We start from the raw sequence: 16335 nt of genomic DNA, 5'->3' as shown, positions 1-16335 counted from the left end.
GTGCTATCACATCCCTCCTATAATGTGGATTCCAGAACTACACACAATACTCTAGCTGTGGCCTAATCAACGCTTATACAGTTCCAGCATAACCTCCCTGCTCTTAAACTCTATGCCTCAGCTAATAAAGGCAAGTATACCACATGCCTTCTTAACCACTGCACCGGTGTACATGCACACCAAGGTCTCTCTGATCTTTGGTGCTTCCCTAGGGCCCTGCCGTTTATCATGTATTACCTTGTTTGTCCTGCCCAAGTGCATCACCTCACACTTAACCGGATTGAATTACATTTGCCACTGATCAGCCCATCTGACCAGCCAGTCTATATATTTCTGTAATCGAAGGCTATCCGCCTAACTATTTACCACCCCACCAATTTTCACACCATCTGTAAACTTACTGTTCAACCTTCCTACATTCAGGTCTAAATCATTTATATAAACCAAAAACAGCAAGGGACCCCAGTGGACGCAGGCTGCCAGTCAGAAAAACACCCTCCTGCTTCCTCCTGCCACTCAGCCAATTCTGGATCCAATTTGCCAAAATTCCTTGGATCCCATGGGATCTTATCTTCACTATCTGTCTACCATATGGGACCTTATCAAAAGTCTTGCTGAAGTCCAAGTAGACTATGTCAAATGCATTGCCCTCATCTACACACCTGGTCACCTCTTCGACAAATCCAATCAAGTTGGTTAGACATGATCTCCCCTTGCTGACTGTTCTTGATTAATCTCTGCCTCTCCAAATGCAGGTTAATTCTGCATCACAGAATTGCGTCCAATAGTTTCCCCACCATTGAGGTTAAACTGACTGGCCTGTAATTTCCTGATTTATCCCTTCCTCGCTTCTTGAATGATGGTACCACATTGGCTACCTTCCAATCCACTGGCACCTCTCCTGTGGCCAGAGAGAAATTGAAAATTATTGCCAGTGCCCCTGCTGTTTCCTCATTTGCCTCACTTAACAGCCTGGGATGCATTTCATCCGGCCCTGGAGATTTGTCTACTTTTAATCATGACAGACCACTCAGAACCTCCTCCCTATGTTAATCTCTTTAATTTTATTACAGTTCTTCTCCCTTATTTCTATACTCACACCGTCCCTCTTACGAGTGAACACCGACACAAAGTATTAATTTAGAACACTACCTGTGTCCTCTGGCTCCACACAAAAATTATCACTGTGGTCCTTAATGGGCCCTACTCTTACTCTTTCCAGAGTTATCCTTTTACACTTAATGTACTTGTAAAACAACTTAGGATTTTCCTTTATTTTACCTACCAGTATCCTTTCATTTCCACTTTTTGCTCTCCTAATCTCATTTTTAAGTTCCATCTTGTACATTCTATACGCCTCCAGGGCTTCTGCTGATTTGAGCCCTCAATATCTGCCATAAGCCTTCCTTTTTCTCCTTATCCAATGCTGTACATCCCTCGATATCCAAGGTTCACTGGATTTGTTGGTCCCACCTTTTTTCTTGATTGGAACATGTTGGCCCTGTACTCTCCCCATTTCCTTCTTGAGTGAGTCCCACAGTTCTGTCACAGATTTACCTAAAAATGGCTGCCCCCAGTCCACTCTGGCCAAATCATATTGATCTTATTAAAATCAGCCTTCTTCCAGTTTAGAACTTTGATTTCAGGCCCATCCTTGTCCTTTTAATTTTTTTATCCCATCCTTAAAGTTACAAAGCCAATGCTCAGAGTGGACTGAACAAACCCTTAATCCATCTCAATGCTTGCTCCAAAAAAGAATTCAAATTTAAATTAAAGCCAATTCATGGCCTCCACAAGAGAGACCTACATGATTCAACCTGACAAGAAAAGGCATTGCACCTCACCTTGGGCTTTATCTGACATTTGACTTTAACCAAAAGGCCGAGAAGCGATATCCTTGTCCTTTTCCATAACAATCTTGATTCTAACAAGAGTTATGATCACTGTGTGCAAAATGCTCCCCCATTAATACTTGAACCACTTGTCCGACTTTGTTACCTAAAATTAAATCCAGGATCACCCCATCTCTTGTAGGACCTTCTACGTACTGGCTTAAAAGGTTCTCCTGGATGCATTTTAAGATTCTGCTCCCTCTAAACCTTTTACACTATGACTACCCCAGTTAATGTTGGAGAAGTTGAAATCCCCCACAATCGCTACCCTATTACTTTTACAATCGCTACCCTATTACTTTTCCACTTCTCTGAAATTTGGCTACATATCTGCTTTTCTATTTCTCTCAACTGTTTGGGGGCCTATAGAACACTCCCAGCAATGTGATTCCTCCATTTTAGTTTGTAGGTTCTACCCATATGGCTTCATTTGAAGAGCTTTCCAAGATGTCGTTCCTCCTTACTGCTATAATTGATTCCCTGATCAAAATTGAGTCACGGCCTCCTCTTTTACCTCCTTCCCTATCTCGGCTGAAGATCCTATATCCTGGAATATTGAGTTGCCAATCCTGGCCCTCTCTCAACCACGTCTCAGTGACAGCAATTGCATCATACCCCTATATTTTAATTTGTACCCTCAACTCACCTGCCTTGTTCGTCAGACTCCTTGCATTAAAATAAATATCACCTCACCTTTCCAAACTGCATTCTGACTTCATTTGTCTAGAAATTCTATGCCTTCCTTACTCACTTGATGGGTCTTCTAATTTTGGCTGTGCATTTCTCCCCGCTGAACCTTCTTTCAGTATCCCAGCCCCCTGACAAGCTAGTTTAAGTCCACCCCAACAGCACTAGCAAACCTCCCTGCATGGACGCTGGTTGCATTTTGGTTCAGGTGCAACATGTCCACCTTGTACAGGTTCCACTGTCCCCAAAAAACAGTCCCAATGTCCCAGAAATCTAATGCCTTCCCTCCTGCACCATCTCTCTCTCTCTCTAGCCACTCATTCATCTGGACTAACCACCTATTTCTATACTCACTAGTACCTGGCACCAGACATAATCCAGAGATTACTACCTTCTGGATCCTGTTATTTAATCTACTTCCTAGCTCCCTAAATTTTGCTTGCAGGACCTCACCCTTTTTCTGCCTATATCGTTGGTACCAATACCACAATATCAGTCTGTTTGCCCTCTCCTTCAGAATTCCCTGCAGCCGCTCAGCGACAACCCTGACATCAGGAAGGCAACATACCATCCTGTAGTCTCTCTTGCAGCCGGAGAAATGCCTGTCTGTTCCCCGTACAATTGAATCCCCTACAATTATAGCCTTGATGCTCTTCCTCCCCCCTCTTGTGCAGCAGACCCACCCATGGTGCCATGAAGTTGGCTGCCACTGCTTTCCCCAACAGTCATCTCCCCCAACACTATCCAAAATGATGTAGCTGTTAGAAAGGGGGTTCGGACTCAGGGGACTCCTCCACTACCTGCCTTCCTCTACTCTGCCTGGTGGTCACCCATGCCCTTTCTGCCTGTTCAATCTTCACCTGTGGTGTGACCGCCTCACGTCAATGAACGTGCTAGCCATGACTTGCTCAGCGCGGATGCTCCACAGTGAATCCACCCTCAGCTCCAGCTCCGAAATGCGGTTAGCCAGTAGCTGCAGTTGGACACACCTCCTGCACATGAATGTACCATCCACGATGCCGCTCACAACCATCTGCTGACTTATACTTTAGGGAGCGCCAAGTGCTATTCTCAACCCCTCCAATAAATTATCAGCACTTCCTAACTTAATTTAATTGAGAAAACATGCTTTGGTGAGAAAAACAGGACAGGCTCTACTGCTCCCACAACTACTGTGAGAGTGAGCCACATGCCTGTAATTGGGTAAATCGCATATCTCTAACATAATCAAAACTCACTGGGCAAATGCATAAAACCATAAAACAGTCTCCAAAGTTGTCCAAATCACAAAACACAATACAGCTCTCACACCATACCGCTCACATTTCATTTTGTATGCCATTAAAACAATACTGACTATTAGCTGTAACTAATGAATAACTTCAACAAATAGATCAAATGGATTCGGTTTGCTTTGTTGAATAAATATCTTGAGACATTTTGTTTTGTTTTGAATCTTTAGATCAACGAGGCATTGACAGAAACATCCACTGGAAAGTCAAACTTTACCTTTTGTTTTTTCTGCCTGGTAAATCTTCTCATAATCTCTTACAGCCTCTTCATATTGTTCTGTATCCATGTAACTATACAGTACAAGAATAAATAAAACAGATAAATTTAGAATCATAAAATCTCTGCAGTGCAGGAGGAGGTCATTGGGCCGGTCGAGTCTGCACTGATCCTCTGAAAGAGCACCATACCTAGACCAACTCTCCCGCCCTATTACCATAACCCCATCTAACCTGCACATCCCTGGACACTAAGGGATCATTTATATCATGGCCAATCCACCAAGCCTGCATATCTTTGGACTATGGGAGGAACGGAGCACCCGGAGGAAACCCACGCACACACAGGGAGAAAGTGCAAACTGCACCCAGTCACCCAAGGTCGACAACATTTCTTGGTTCTGATTTTTATTGAATTCAAATTCCACCATCTGCCAAGGTGCAATTCGAACCCCAAAGCATTGCCCTTGGTCTCTGGATTATTAGTTCAGTGGCAATACCACAATGCCATTGCCTCACACAGTAATTATGATTGCATTGTAATTAGATGCAAAGCATTTTGTAACACCCAAAGAACATGGGGTGTTACTTATACTTTATAAAACAAGTTCATAGAATCCCTACAGTGCAGGAGGCTATTTGGCCCATTGAATCTGCAGCGACCCTAGGCCCACTCTCCCACCCTATCCCCATAACCCCACCTAACCGTTGGACACTAAGGGGCAATTTAGCATGGCCAATCCACCTAACCTGCACAACTTTGGACTTTGGGAGGAAACCGGAGCTCGCGGAGGAAACCCTCGGGGAGAACATTCAAACTCCACAGTCACCCAAGGCCGCAATTGAACCCGGGTCTCTGGCGCTGTGATGCAACAGTGCTAACCAATATGCCACCGTACCGCCCACATTCTTTCCTTTTTCAGTGTGAGCTAGAGTCTGGTAAGGAATTTACACTGCATCTCACAGAAATTGCTCCGCATACTAAAATAAATTACCAACAGGGCAAGGAGATACAGCGGGCTTTTCAAGTTAAATATGAAATTGCACAAAAGGAGTAAATTTCCATGAAGCATAAAAAGTAAGACAATACAAACTAGATCCTCATTCAGCAACAAAAACCTTTCATGTTGCTACTGCCTGTAATGGCAGTTAAAATTTGTTTTTTTTACTTCTCAAATCCAACAATCACCGTCTGATAGGAGCCTAAAAGAGTAGTATGTGAAACGTAACAACTCAATTTAATGCCAGTGGATCCAACAGTTCAAAACAAACGTTTTTCAGAATTCAGAAATGCAGAAATCATCCAACAAACCCATTACTCACCACTGTGCCCGCCGCATGTACGCCTTGATATACGTGTCATCAAGTTTTATTGCACTTGTACAATCTTCTATTGCTTGCTGCATCTTATTGAGCTGTAAAATATTTTCCAAACCAGCCAACTTATCATTCATTAATGGTTCAATTGTGTCACAACAGGGGCTCTTTTAAACTACTTTTCATTTGCTATGACATTTATGAGTTATAGTGTCATATAGAAATGGACATAACCACATTGCTGCATTTCTCAATGTTTAAAAAAACACTTTCTTTAAACCAATTCAAATCAGAAAACTATTTTTAAATGCATTCAAGTGCATTTTATAATTGTAATTTCTTTACTGAAAGTGCAGAAAACCGAAGATCCTTTGAAAAGATGTGTGACCCTGTCAGCCCAATTATCATTCATCATAGAATTTACAGTGCAGATTAGACATAATACCTTCATGGTTATAATGCCAATGGAGTAGGGCAGCACGGTGGTGCTGCGGTTAATGTGGCTGCCTCATGGCACCGAGGACCCGGGTTCGATCCCGGCCCCGGGTCGCTGCCCGCTGTGGAGTTTACCCATTCTCCCCTTGCCTGCGTGGGTCTCACCCCCACAACCTAAAGATGTGCAGGGTAGGTGGATTGGCCACGCTAAATTGCCCCTTAATTGGAAAAATAATAAAAATGCCAATGGAGCAAACGCAACACACTTTGCAAATTTATAAAGAATTTTATTTGTGCTATTAATTTATTACTGGAATGGAACTGCTTTCTTCATTAATTTTCTCCTCGTCTTCGCCTGTAGACATAGATTCTTTAATGTTTCCAATTGTTGTGAAAGCTATTATTCACGGGATCCTCGACTGTGGGTCATGGCCCGGCATGTAGTATTCTGTATCATGTCCTCACTTGAAATCTGGCACCGTTTCCCCCTCTCTACCATAATCAGAGAACTGGGGGCAATTGTCACACCCATATCTCTTCACTACCTAACACTCAGCTGAAATAGGGCTCACATACGAGGCCTTCTTAGTCAAAAAGACTCAACAAATCACTGGATAAACTTTCCGAGTCATCGGGAAAATCAAGAGTTACTCTTAGATATTTACTCTTATGATTGATATAAATAACATCTACATGAGTGTACTGTAAAAAGAAAAGGTGCAAACATCTTACCTTGGAGCCTACCGTTCCTCGATTACAGTACAATTTAGCATTAGTTTTGATGTTATTTGGATCTATTTTCAGAGCTTCTGAATAAAGTTCAAATGCCTCGTCAAAGGATCCTTCTTTAAAAGCCCGGTTCCCTTCTTCCTTCTTCGCTCGTAAAGCTTTGGCATTCTATTTGCAGAAGGAAAGTAGATAGCGCCACACTGCTGTTTCAGTTAAAACATGTTGTAAAGTAGCATCAGAAATTTATGTTTAACCATCAAGATTTTCATTTATGTTACTATCTTGAGGGATATAAATTTGAAGTAGAGCACGTTTTTAGGTTCCTCACTAAGAAGGTCCACTGTCAATCTATTCTCTAGCTTCTGAAAGACAAATCTTAGCATTTCTAGTACAGCAGAATGGAGAGTTATGATGAAGGACCCCACACAAAATATTAACCTTTTGCTCTTTGTCAGATTCTGGCTGAACTGCTGTGCATTTCTCCTCATCATTTCAGCCTTTTTCCCCCTTTATTCTTTCATGGGAAGCGAGCATCGCGGCAAGGCCAGTATTTGTTGCCCATCCCTAATTGCCCTTTCACTTAGTAGCTTGCCAGGCCACTTCAGAGGGCATTGCTGGGTTCTGGAGCGAAGAGTAAGCCAGACTATGCAAAGATGGCAGATTTACTTCTCTAAAACACATCAGTGAACCAGATGGATTGTTAGGACAATCAGTTATAGCTGTCATGGTCACCATTACAGAGACTAATTGAGATTAAATTCCACAAGTTGGCGTGGTGGGATTTGAAGTCATGAGAGCATGTATCTTGGCTTCTGGATTACACATCCAGTGACATTACTATTATGCCACCAGTTCCTCTGGCATCTCAGACAATTCACCTAAAATAAATGATAAGAGCTTGAAGCTATACAAGCTTTGTGATGAGGAGGAACCAGGACAGTCAGCAATTCAATTATATTTCTTTGAGTTAATGTTGTCAGGGCCTGATATCTTAAGTCACTAAAGCAGCTATGCTACAGTAGCTAATGCAGCTGCAGAAATGGATAATTTCTTAATACTAAGATACCTATAGAAAGGTATTTGAAAGCATGGCAAATATGATTGAAGAAAAATAATCATCCTGTTCCAAGTGCTCATTTAGTGGAATCTTCCCTGTCGCCACCAACAGGTCAAAGATAGGCACCACACAATTATAACCACTGAAGGAGGCCATTTGGCCCACCATGTCTGCATCGGCACTACAAATGAACAACTCACTCAGTGTGCCCCCTCCCGCCTTCTCCCCCGGAATCCTGCACGTTCTGCCTTTTCAGGTAACAATGCTTCAACAATGCTCTTTGAATGCTTCAACTGAACCCACCTCCACCCCACTTTCAAGCAGTGAATTCTGGACCTTAACCACTGGATGGGGGAAGAAGCTTTGTCAAATATTTTTTGAATATGTTGCCTTTTCTCCTTTTGCCAATTATTTTAAATCGGTGCCCTCTCATTCTTGATCCTTTCGCAAGTGGGAATTCTTTCCCCCTATGTCCAGACCTCTCACGATTTTGATTACCTCTATCAAATCTCCTCTCAGCTGCCTTCTTCCCATGGAAAACAGTCCTAACTGCCCCAATCTATCTTCTTAACTGAAGTTCCTCATCCTGGAATCATTCTCGTGTGTCTTTGCTGCACTCTCTTCAGTGCCTTCACATCCTTCCGAAAGTGCGGTGTCCAGAAAGTTGCATTTCCTGCAAATTTACCCCTTCCATGGGACATGATGTTACAACCTCATATTGAACCATCTCAGTGGTTATAGTGCAATTACCTACCAATTTATTTTCAGAGATGCACCAAAGCAACACTGGCTCACGTCACCACTGTTTCAAGGGCAATTAGGGATGGCCAATTAATTCTGGCCTAGCCAGTGTACAAGAACTTGTATAAGAATTGGCAAGTCATGTTGCAGCTGTATAGAACCTTAGTTCGGCCACGATGGAGTATAGTGTTCAATTCTGGTCGCCACACTACCAGAAGGGTGTGGAGGCTTTAGAGAGGGTGCAGAAGAGATTTACCAGGATGTTGCCTGGTATGGAGGGCATTAGCTATGAGGAGTGGTTGAATAAACTCGGTTTGCTCTCAGTGGGACGACGGAGGTTGAGGGGTGACCTGATAGAAGTCTGCAAAATTATGAGGGGCATAGACAGAGTGGATAGTCAGAGGCTTTTCCCAGGGTAGAGGGGTCAATTACTAGGGGACATAGGTTTAAGGTGCGAGGGGCAAGGTTTAGAGGAGATGTAAGAGGCAAGTTTTTTTACACAGAGGGTAGCGGGCTCCTGGAACTCACTGCCGGAGGAGGTGGTGAAAGCAGGGACGATAGTGACATTTAAGGGGCATCTTGACAAATACATGAATAGGATGGGAATAGAGGGATACGGACCCAGGAAGTGTAGAAGATTTTAGTTTAGACGGGCAGCATGGTCGGCACAGGCTTGGAGGGCCAAGGGCCTGTTCCTGTGCTGTACTTTTCTTTGTTCTTTGTTCAGTGACACCCATATCGCGTGAGTGAATTTAAAAAAATGTTTTTCCTTTGCCGTTGGCTGGAAACAGCACTAATTTGTGGCAAGGTTAGCTTACTTGCCTTGCTTTACCACCGATTAAAATGTAATCAGCCCAATAAAGTTATTGGCTGAGGCAGCGAACCATTGTGCTCTGAAAAGACACTGCTCATTTTCCGGGAACTCACAAACTTTAAACCAGGGAGGAGATAGCAGATACATTTTGGTCAATTCAGATTATTTGCTACTTAAGATTTATTAAAAATACACAGAGAAAATACTTATCTGTGCATACATTGCTACTGCATAGATCTTGTTTTCTTATATGATGTCCAAATACTTGTTTCATTGCAATCTGCAGTCACAGGTTTATTTTATGTTAAACGTCTATACAATATAACCAGGTAGCCAAGTTATAAAGTGACTTGATGAACAGGACTAACGTTTGTTTGGACATTACTGGTTAGATATTTGCTCTGAATGGAATCTGGGAAAATATACCAACATCTCAAAAGATTACTGGATGACATTTTAGTCACAACATTTCATTATTATAAAAAGAGATGAAAAACTGAAACACTCGAGTATTTATCTGGAATTTTTTTTTTAGAAAAAGAGAACATTTCATCCGGCTTCCTCATTTTACAAAGCCTCGAGCCAAGTGAAGGCCGCTAGTTAGCAAAACAAATCGAGAAGATCCAGCTTTTTGTTTTCCCTCGACACTTGCTACTTGATTTATCTCATTCTCTCTCTTCTCTTTCTAACCTCGGTACTAACCCTCCATCCAGTTTCACAATAATGAAAGAATGTACTGCCCAGTTAAGTACAAATAAAATCGCTGCCTTTGAAAGCTCCCGAAGAGCAGCTGAGGGAAGATGGCAGTGGTTATACCTCCTTCTGGAGAGGGAAACCCAAGGATCAGTCCAGGACGCATGGAATTGGATTCCCCATCAAGAAGGAACACGTCAACCAGCTCTCAGAGCTCCGTCGGCCTCGATGAGCACCTCACGATTCTTCGTCTACAACTTGCCACGAACCAGCATGCAATGGTCGTGCGTGCCTACGCACCAACCCCTGATGTCAATGATGAGTCCAAAGAAGGCTTCTACTCCATCCTGGACACCATTCCAAGATTCCAAAGGAAGATAAAGTCATCTGCCTTGGGAGACTTCAGTACTTGGAAAGGACTCTCAACTCTGGAAAGGAACAACCAGAAAGGAAGGAGTTGGAATTGCAACTCCAACAGGGTCCTCCTGCTCGTCAAATGCGCAAAACACCAGCCTGTCATCATTAACACACTGTTCCACCAAAAAAACGTTCAAGACTTCCCAGAGACATCCACGTTTGAAGCACTGGCGCATGATCGGCTTCATCATTGCCAATCCCGAGACCAAAGGCACCCTCATCACCAAAGCGATGACCAGTGCGGATGACTGCTGGACAGCCTTGCGCATCCGCTGCTCTATGTTCATCAAACTCCACCAGAAGCAGCGGAAGATGAAGAAATTCAGAAGAAAAATCAACATTGAAATGCTTCAAGATCCAAGCATGCTCGTGAACTTCCAACGTCTTCTCTAAAACGAGTGGCGGAAAACTGGAAAGAGCTCAAGATAGCCATCATCTGAAGGTGTAAATAAACCATCAGCTACAAGACTAGGAAACACCAAGATTGGTTTGACCAGAACAACCAGGTCATCCAAGATCTCACTGACAAAAAGAGGAAAGCTCTTTGCACCTGGCAAACTGACAGTTAGCACTGTTGCCTCATGGCGCCGAAGTGCCAGGTTTGATCCTGGCTCCGGATCACTGACCTTGTGGAGTTTGCACATTCACCCCATGTCTCCATAAGTCTCACTCCCACAACCCAAAGATGTGCAGGATAGGTGGATTGGCCACGCTAAATTGCCCCTTAATTGGCAAAAAAATAATTGGGTACTCTACATTTAAAAAAAAAAAGAACTCCTAAACCATGATACATAGATGAGGACGCGTTTGAGGAAATCCCCAATTCCCCATCAATGATGATCTTGGGATCCCACCAAGCGTGGACAAAGTCGAAGCTGCCATTAGACACATGAAGAATGGAAACGCCACAGGAGTGGGTGGGATTCCAGTGGAGATTTTCAAACTTGGTGAAGAGATCACCCATCACCTCCATCAGCTGTTCCTGAAAATCTGGGGAGAGGAAATTCCTGCCGACCTCAGGGATACCGTCATCACCACAATCTTCAAGAAAGGAGACAAAGCAGACTGGGGGAACTACCAAGGAATCTCCCTACTTTCCATTGCAAAGAAGATCATCACCTGTATCCTCGCCAGCCACCAATCCCTTTCTCTGAAGAAATCCAGTGTGGCTTCCGACCAAACTGTGGAACAGCGGACACAATTTTCACTGCTCGCCAACTTCAAGAGAAATGGCAGGAGCAACATCAACCACTCGACATGGCCTTCACCTTTTGACTCAGTTAATCGGGAAGTACAATGGAAGACCCTGTCAAAGGCCAGCTGTCGAGAGAAATTCATTAACATCCACCCACTCCCACAAGATGTCGGCGACAGTCCCCACTGAGGCAAATAAGACAGCCATCTTCGAGAACAAGCTGGAGTCAAGCAGGGATGCCTCATCACCCCCATCTTCATCGCCACCATACTTCTCCAAGCCATGCTTGAAACGTGATTGGGCGGAGAATAGGTTCCAGCGCCAAAATTGCGGAGGGCTGATTTGATGCCAAATCATAATTTTCCACCACCTTGATAACGGCATCTATGCGGTCTGGAAAGCACGTACAGTAAACAACGGTTGCATGTCATTAGTGGGCCTGACCCGGTATTCTCCAGGGCTTCGGCAATTTTCCGCCTCCGATGGGCCGAGTTCTCAATGGCGCGATTCACTTGTACTTTTGAAAAACGTGAAACTGGGGTTGTGACTGCTGAGGGAGAGAGAGGTGGTAAGGAAAGAGTCCAACATCGCCATAGTTTGCTGACAGTTGTGCCGCTGGCCAGGGGGCTTCTGTAGGGCAGGAGGGAGCAGCGGAGGGTGTGGCCAGGAGGTGGGCCGTAGGGCCGGGTTGGACAGGCATGGAACACCATTGCTGCAGCCGGCAAGGTAGGCAATCAGCTATGCACGCTGCTAACAGCCCACTGTGAACTTAGGGCCACGGATTGCATAGGTGCACCCTCAGCCATTAGGTGCACCCCCTAGGTACCCGCTGGCTTCAGCCGACCCATCAGCTGTATAGGCACGGTCCAGCACAACCAGTGTCATCTTGTTGGCTGGGATGAGTGTGGGGATTGTAATATGTATATAATAATCTCTTTTGTCACAAGTCGGCTTACATTAACACTGCAATGAAGTTACCGTCAAAATCCCCTAGTCATCACGTTCCGGCACCTGTTCGGGTACATTGAGGGAGAATTCAGAATGTCTAAATTACCTCACAAGCACATCTTTCGAGACTTGTGGGAGGAAACCGGAGCACCCGGAGAAAACCCACGCAGATACGGGGGAGAACGTGCAGACTCCGCACAGACAGTGCGGCTGCAGCTTGTCAGGCTCCCGAGTGTCAATCACAGACCCGGCGAATCCCGCACCATTTTTCATTGGAATCAATTGTGTTCCGCGTAGCATCGGTGCTAGCCCCTCCACAGTTGCTGAATAGGTCCAGGTTCGGTGCCAGTTTTGCTGTCGTGAATGTCCACAAATTCTGCCCTGGCGTCAACACTTGCGTCTCAGGAACGGACAGTCCCACCTCCTTTCTCAAAAGAGACTTACTTGGAGGAACCTCCTGATTGAAGAGACACAATTCTTCGAGGATATCTGACGGCAAGAGGAAACCTGGGAAAGGACCCTGAGAAAGGAATACCCTCGATTTAGAGTCCAGGGACCGATTCCGCCTCCTGGAACCACCTGTCAAATGTGCGGCCTAAGTCAGGGCTTTAGGATCACGCTAATCAGCCATGCAAGGGCCCACAGAATCCTTGACCAGTAACGTGGAGTTTCTTCATAGAAACGTATAAAATCCTAGCAAGATTAGACAGGGTAGATTCAGAAAGAATGTTCCCGATGGTGGGGAGTCCATAACTGGGGGTCATAGCTTGAGGATAAGGGGTAAACCTTTTAGGACTGAGGTGAGGAGAAATTTCTTCACCCAGAGAGTGATGAATCTGTGGAATTCACTCCCACAGAAAGTAGTTGAGGAGAAAACATTGTGCATTATCAAAAACGAATTAGATATAGCTCTTGGGGCTAAAGGGATCAAGGAGGGGGGGGGGGGGGGGGGAAGGTGGGATCAGGGTATTGAACTTGATGATCAGTCATGATCATAATGAATGGCGGAGTAGGCTGGAAGGGCCGAATGGCTTCCTCCTGCTGTATGTTTCTTAGGTGGGCAATTATACTTGGTAGCGAGTGATCAGTGAAGAAAAAGACAAATTAAATGGAAGGAAAACAAAAAGATGATTCCAATTCTCTGGACTGATACTTTAAAAAAAATTAAACCACGGTAACCAATTCAAGATGTCACTGAGTTGGAATGGAAAATTTCTCACAAAAATCAATCCCAAAAGGAAGAGCATCAGCCTTCAGCCTCTGGCACCCCCACAGAAGGGCCGTCGGAACCTACCCTGCAAGCGAGCCGAGCCTTTTCGTGATCAGGCGCCATCCTTAAAGCCTGGACAAAGAACTGGACAGCCTTTTCAATACAGTCCTCATAGTAAAGGCATAGCCCTCGCACGTACAAGGCATCAGCATTTGTTGAATCCATACGCAAAATGTCACTGAAAGAAAAACCAGCAGAAATGAAGAATTACATCCAGTTAAACAGTCAGATTAAAGATTGTTCTCTTTGGAGGAAAATGGTTTAAAGGATGATATAATAACGGCATTCAAAATTTTGTTGGTGTAGGTGGTGGGGAGGGTTAATAGAGTACCTTAGGATCTACCAACGGTGGTGGAAGCAGATTCACTGGTAACTTCTACAGGAAACTGGATAAATACATAGTGGAAAAATAGTGTAGGCCAATAGTGAACGTTTAGGGGAATGGGACTAATTGGAGAACTCTAGCACAGAAGAGTCACAATGGGTTGAATGGGTTCTTTCTAAGATTCTACTATGCTACCTAAACTGAACAAATTAGTTGGCAGCAAAATCAAAGTTACAAAAGCACTTATTTTTTAAATTTAAATTTAGATTACCCAATTAATTTTTCCAATTAAAGGGCAATTTAGCGTGGCCAATCCACCTACTCTGCACATTTTTGGCTTGTGGGGGCGAAACCCACGCAGCACGGGGAGAATGTGCAAACTCCACACGGACAGTGACCCAGAGCCGGGATCGAACCTGGGACCTCCGTGCCGTGAGGCAGCTGTGCTAACCACTAGGCCACCGTGTTGCCCTACAAAAGCACTTATTAATAATTTTTAAAACTATATACTGCCCACCAATTTACCCACGCTATCCTTGGAAAATATTGTTCCCTGTTGTGATATGGTCCCATGGGCACTGGTAGCCCTACGGTACCTTTGTCTGCGATGCAGAATAGTGAGTCTCTGCAGGGCACTTGACAGTAGGTTGCAGCCAAGTCTAATACTGCTGTCACGTAATATCAATATACATACATTTTCTAGCTGGGGTCAGTTATCAGGAGGATAACTGGTTATTTTTGCTGTTTCTCCCCGCACACACCCTCCCTGTTCAGCCACGGCACAATGAGGCCAATTGTCCCAGAGCAAGCGACATCCGTGATGAGATTAGTTAACTCGGTACAGACAGGAAGTCAAACCTGGGCACATTCTGGTCTGTAAAACCTGGCATTTTTACAAAGCTTAGTGTTTTTGTGCTCAGCCTTAAATCGGAACATAGGAGCAGGAGTAGGAGTCCTTACTCGGTCATAGGGACTGGTTTAGCATAGGGCTAAATAGCTGGCTTTTAAAGCAGACCAAGGCAGGCCAGCAGCGCGGGTTCAATTCCCATACTAGGCCTCCCCGAACAGACGCTGGAATGTGGCGACTAGGGGCTTTTCACAGTAACTTCATTTGAAGCCTGCTTGTGACAATAAGCGATTTTCATTTCATTCAATTTCATTATTTTGTAATATGCTTTTATTAAAACTTTATTGCACACCTACAATTATATGAATTGGTACAATCTCAAATGCATTGTTCCACGGGACTAAAGATAAAAACTGCCTTGAATACCTGGTAAGGAAAAAGGGGGAACACGTTTGCATTGGTGCATTATGCATTGTTTTGTTGACACTGTGGCAGAGGGAGAGAAGAGGAGGTTTTATTCTATGTCTCACCAATCTATAACTGACCAGGAATGTTTGATGTCAACTCTAGATATTCAAAACAGATGTGAGTCATTCTGAAGAAATTATATCCATCACCCACAATGACTGCAATTTAAAAACATGTAAAACTACATTGAATAACACTTGAACTTACGGTACTCAAACGGATGAATATCTACCTTGCTACTGATTGTGCGTCAGGATAGCGACCAAGTAGCGCTAAGCATTCAGCTTTAAGGATTTTGAAGCGATGGCAGGCAGGAGCAAACTCAAGTGCACGATCCATATAGTATACAACCTGGGAGAAGATTCCAGAGAAACAGATATAACATAGGACATCAAACAATTAATTCCATTAGATTGGGAGTAAAATTAGAGAATTTTAAAAATTCACATAAGGGTTGAGCTTCACTGACTAAACCAGCATTTGTTGACCATCCCTAATTGCCCTTGAGAAAGTGCTGGTGAGCTGCTTCTTGAACCTCTGCAGCCCATGTGGTGTAGGTACACCCCTGTGCTATTAGGGAGGGGGTTCCAGGATCTTGACCCAGCGTCAGTGAAGTCGGATGGTGAGTGGCTTGGGAATTTCCAAGTAATGGTGTGTCAACTGCCCTTGTCCTTCTAGATGGCAGTGGTCGTGGGTTTGGAAGGCTATTCAATTATTTTATCATGAATACTCCCATCATCTTTGTTAGCACTAGCTGTGTGCAGAATCGGCAGCCTGGGCAGAAATTCCTGCAAGAATCAGAAAATGTGATTCTTGCCAGAGTGATCGCGCTATCTGATTTTCCCCGCACCTTACTGGCGTCACATGATCGCCCCTTATTCATACCTCACCGAAGGGATGTCACATTAGCGAGGTTTAACAGGCTTGGCCAGGCGTGAGGCAGTCAAAGGGATTGCTCCGGGGGTGTAAAGGGTAAGTATAGCCTCTGGGAA

General features: G+C 44.2%; 1 protein-coding gene across 1 annotated transcript in view; it reads right to left on the bottom strand.

The window, feature by feature from the left end:
- Positions 1-16335, bottom strand: part of dnajc7 (DnaJ (Hsp40) homolog, subfamily C, member 7) — a 59796-nt gene that overhangs the window by 17868 nt on the left and 25593 nt on the right. Inside the window, exons 6-10 of the mRNA XM_072487343.1 lie at positions 15576-15694; positions 13728-13881; positions 6572-6736; positions 5411-5502; positions 4089-4162 (exon numbers count right to left, since the gene is read on the bottom strand). Coding sequence (XP_072343444.1) covers positions 4089-4162; positions 5411-5502; positions 6572-6736; positions 13728-13881; positions 15576-15694 — 604 coding nt within the window. The remainder of the gene's footprint in view (positions 1-4088; positions 4163-5410; positions 5503-6571; positions 6737-13727; positions 13882-15575; positions 15695-16335) is intronic.

This window comes from Scyliorhinus torazame, chromosome 21 (genome assembly GCF_047496885.1).
Source record: "Scyliorhinus torazame isolate Kashiwa2021f chromosome 21, sScyTor2.1, whole genome shotgun sequence".
Lineage (NCBI taxonomy): Eukaryota > Metazoa > Chordata > Chondrichthyes > Carcharhiniformes > Scyliorhinidae > Scyliorhinus > Scyliorhinus torazame.
This window is presented reverse-complemented; position numbering and strand designations above follow the sequence as displayed.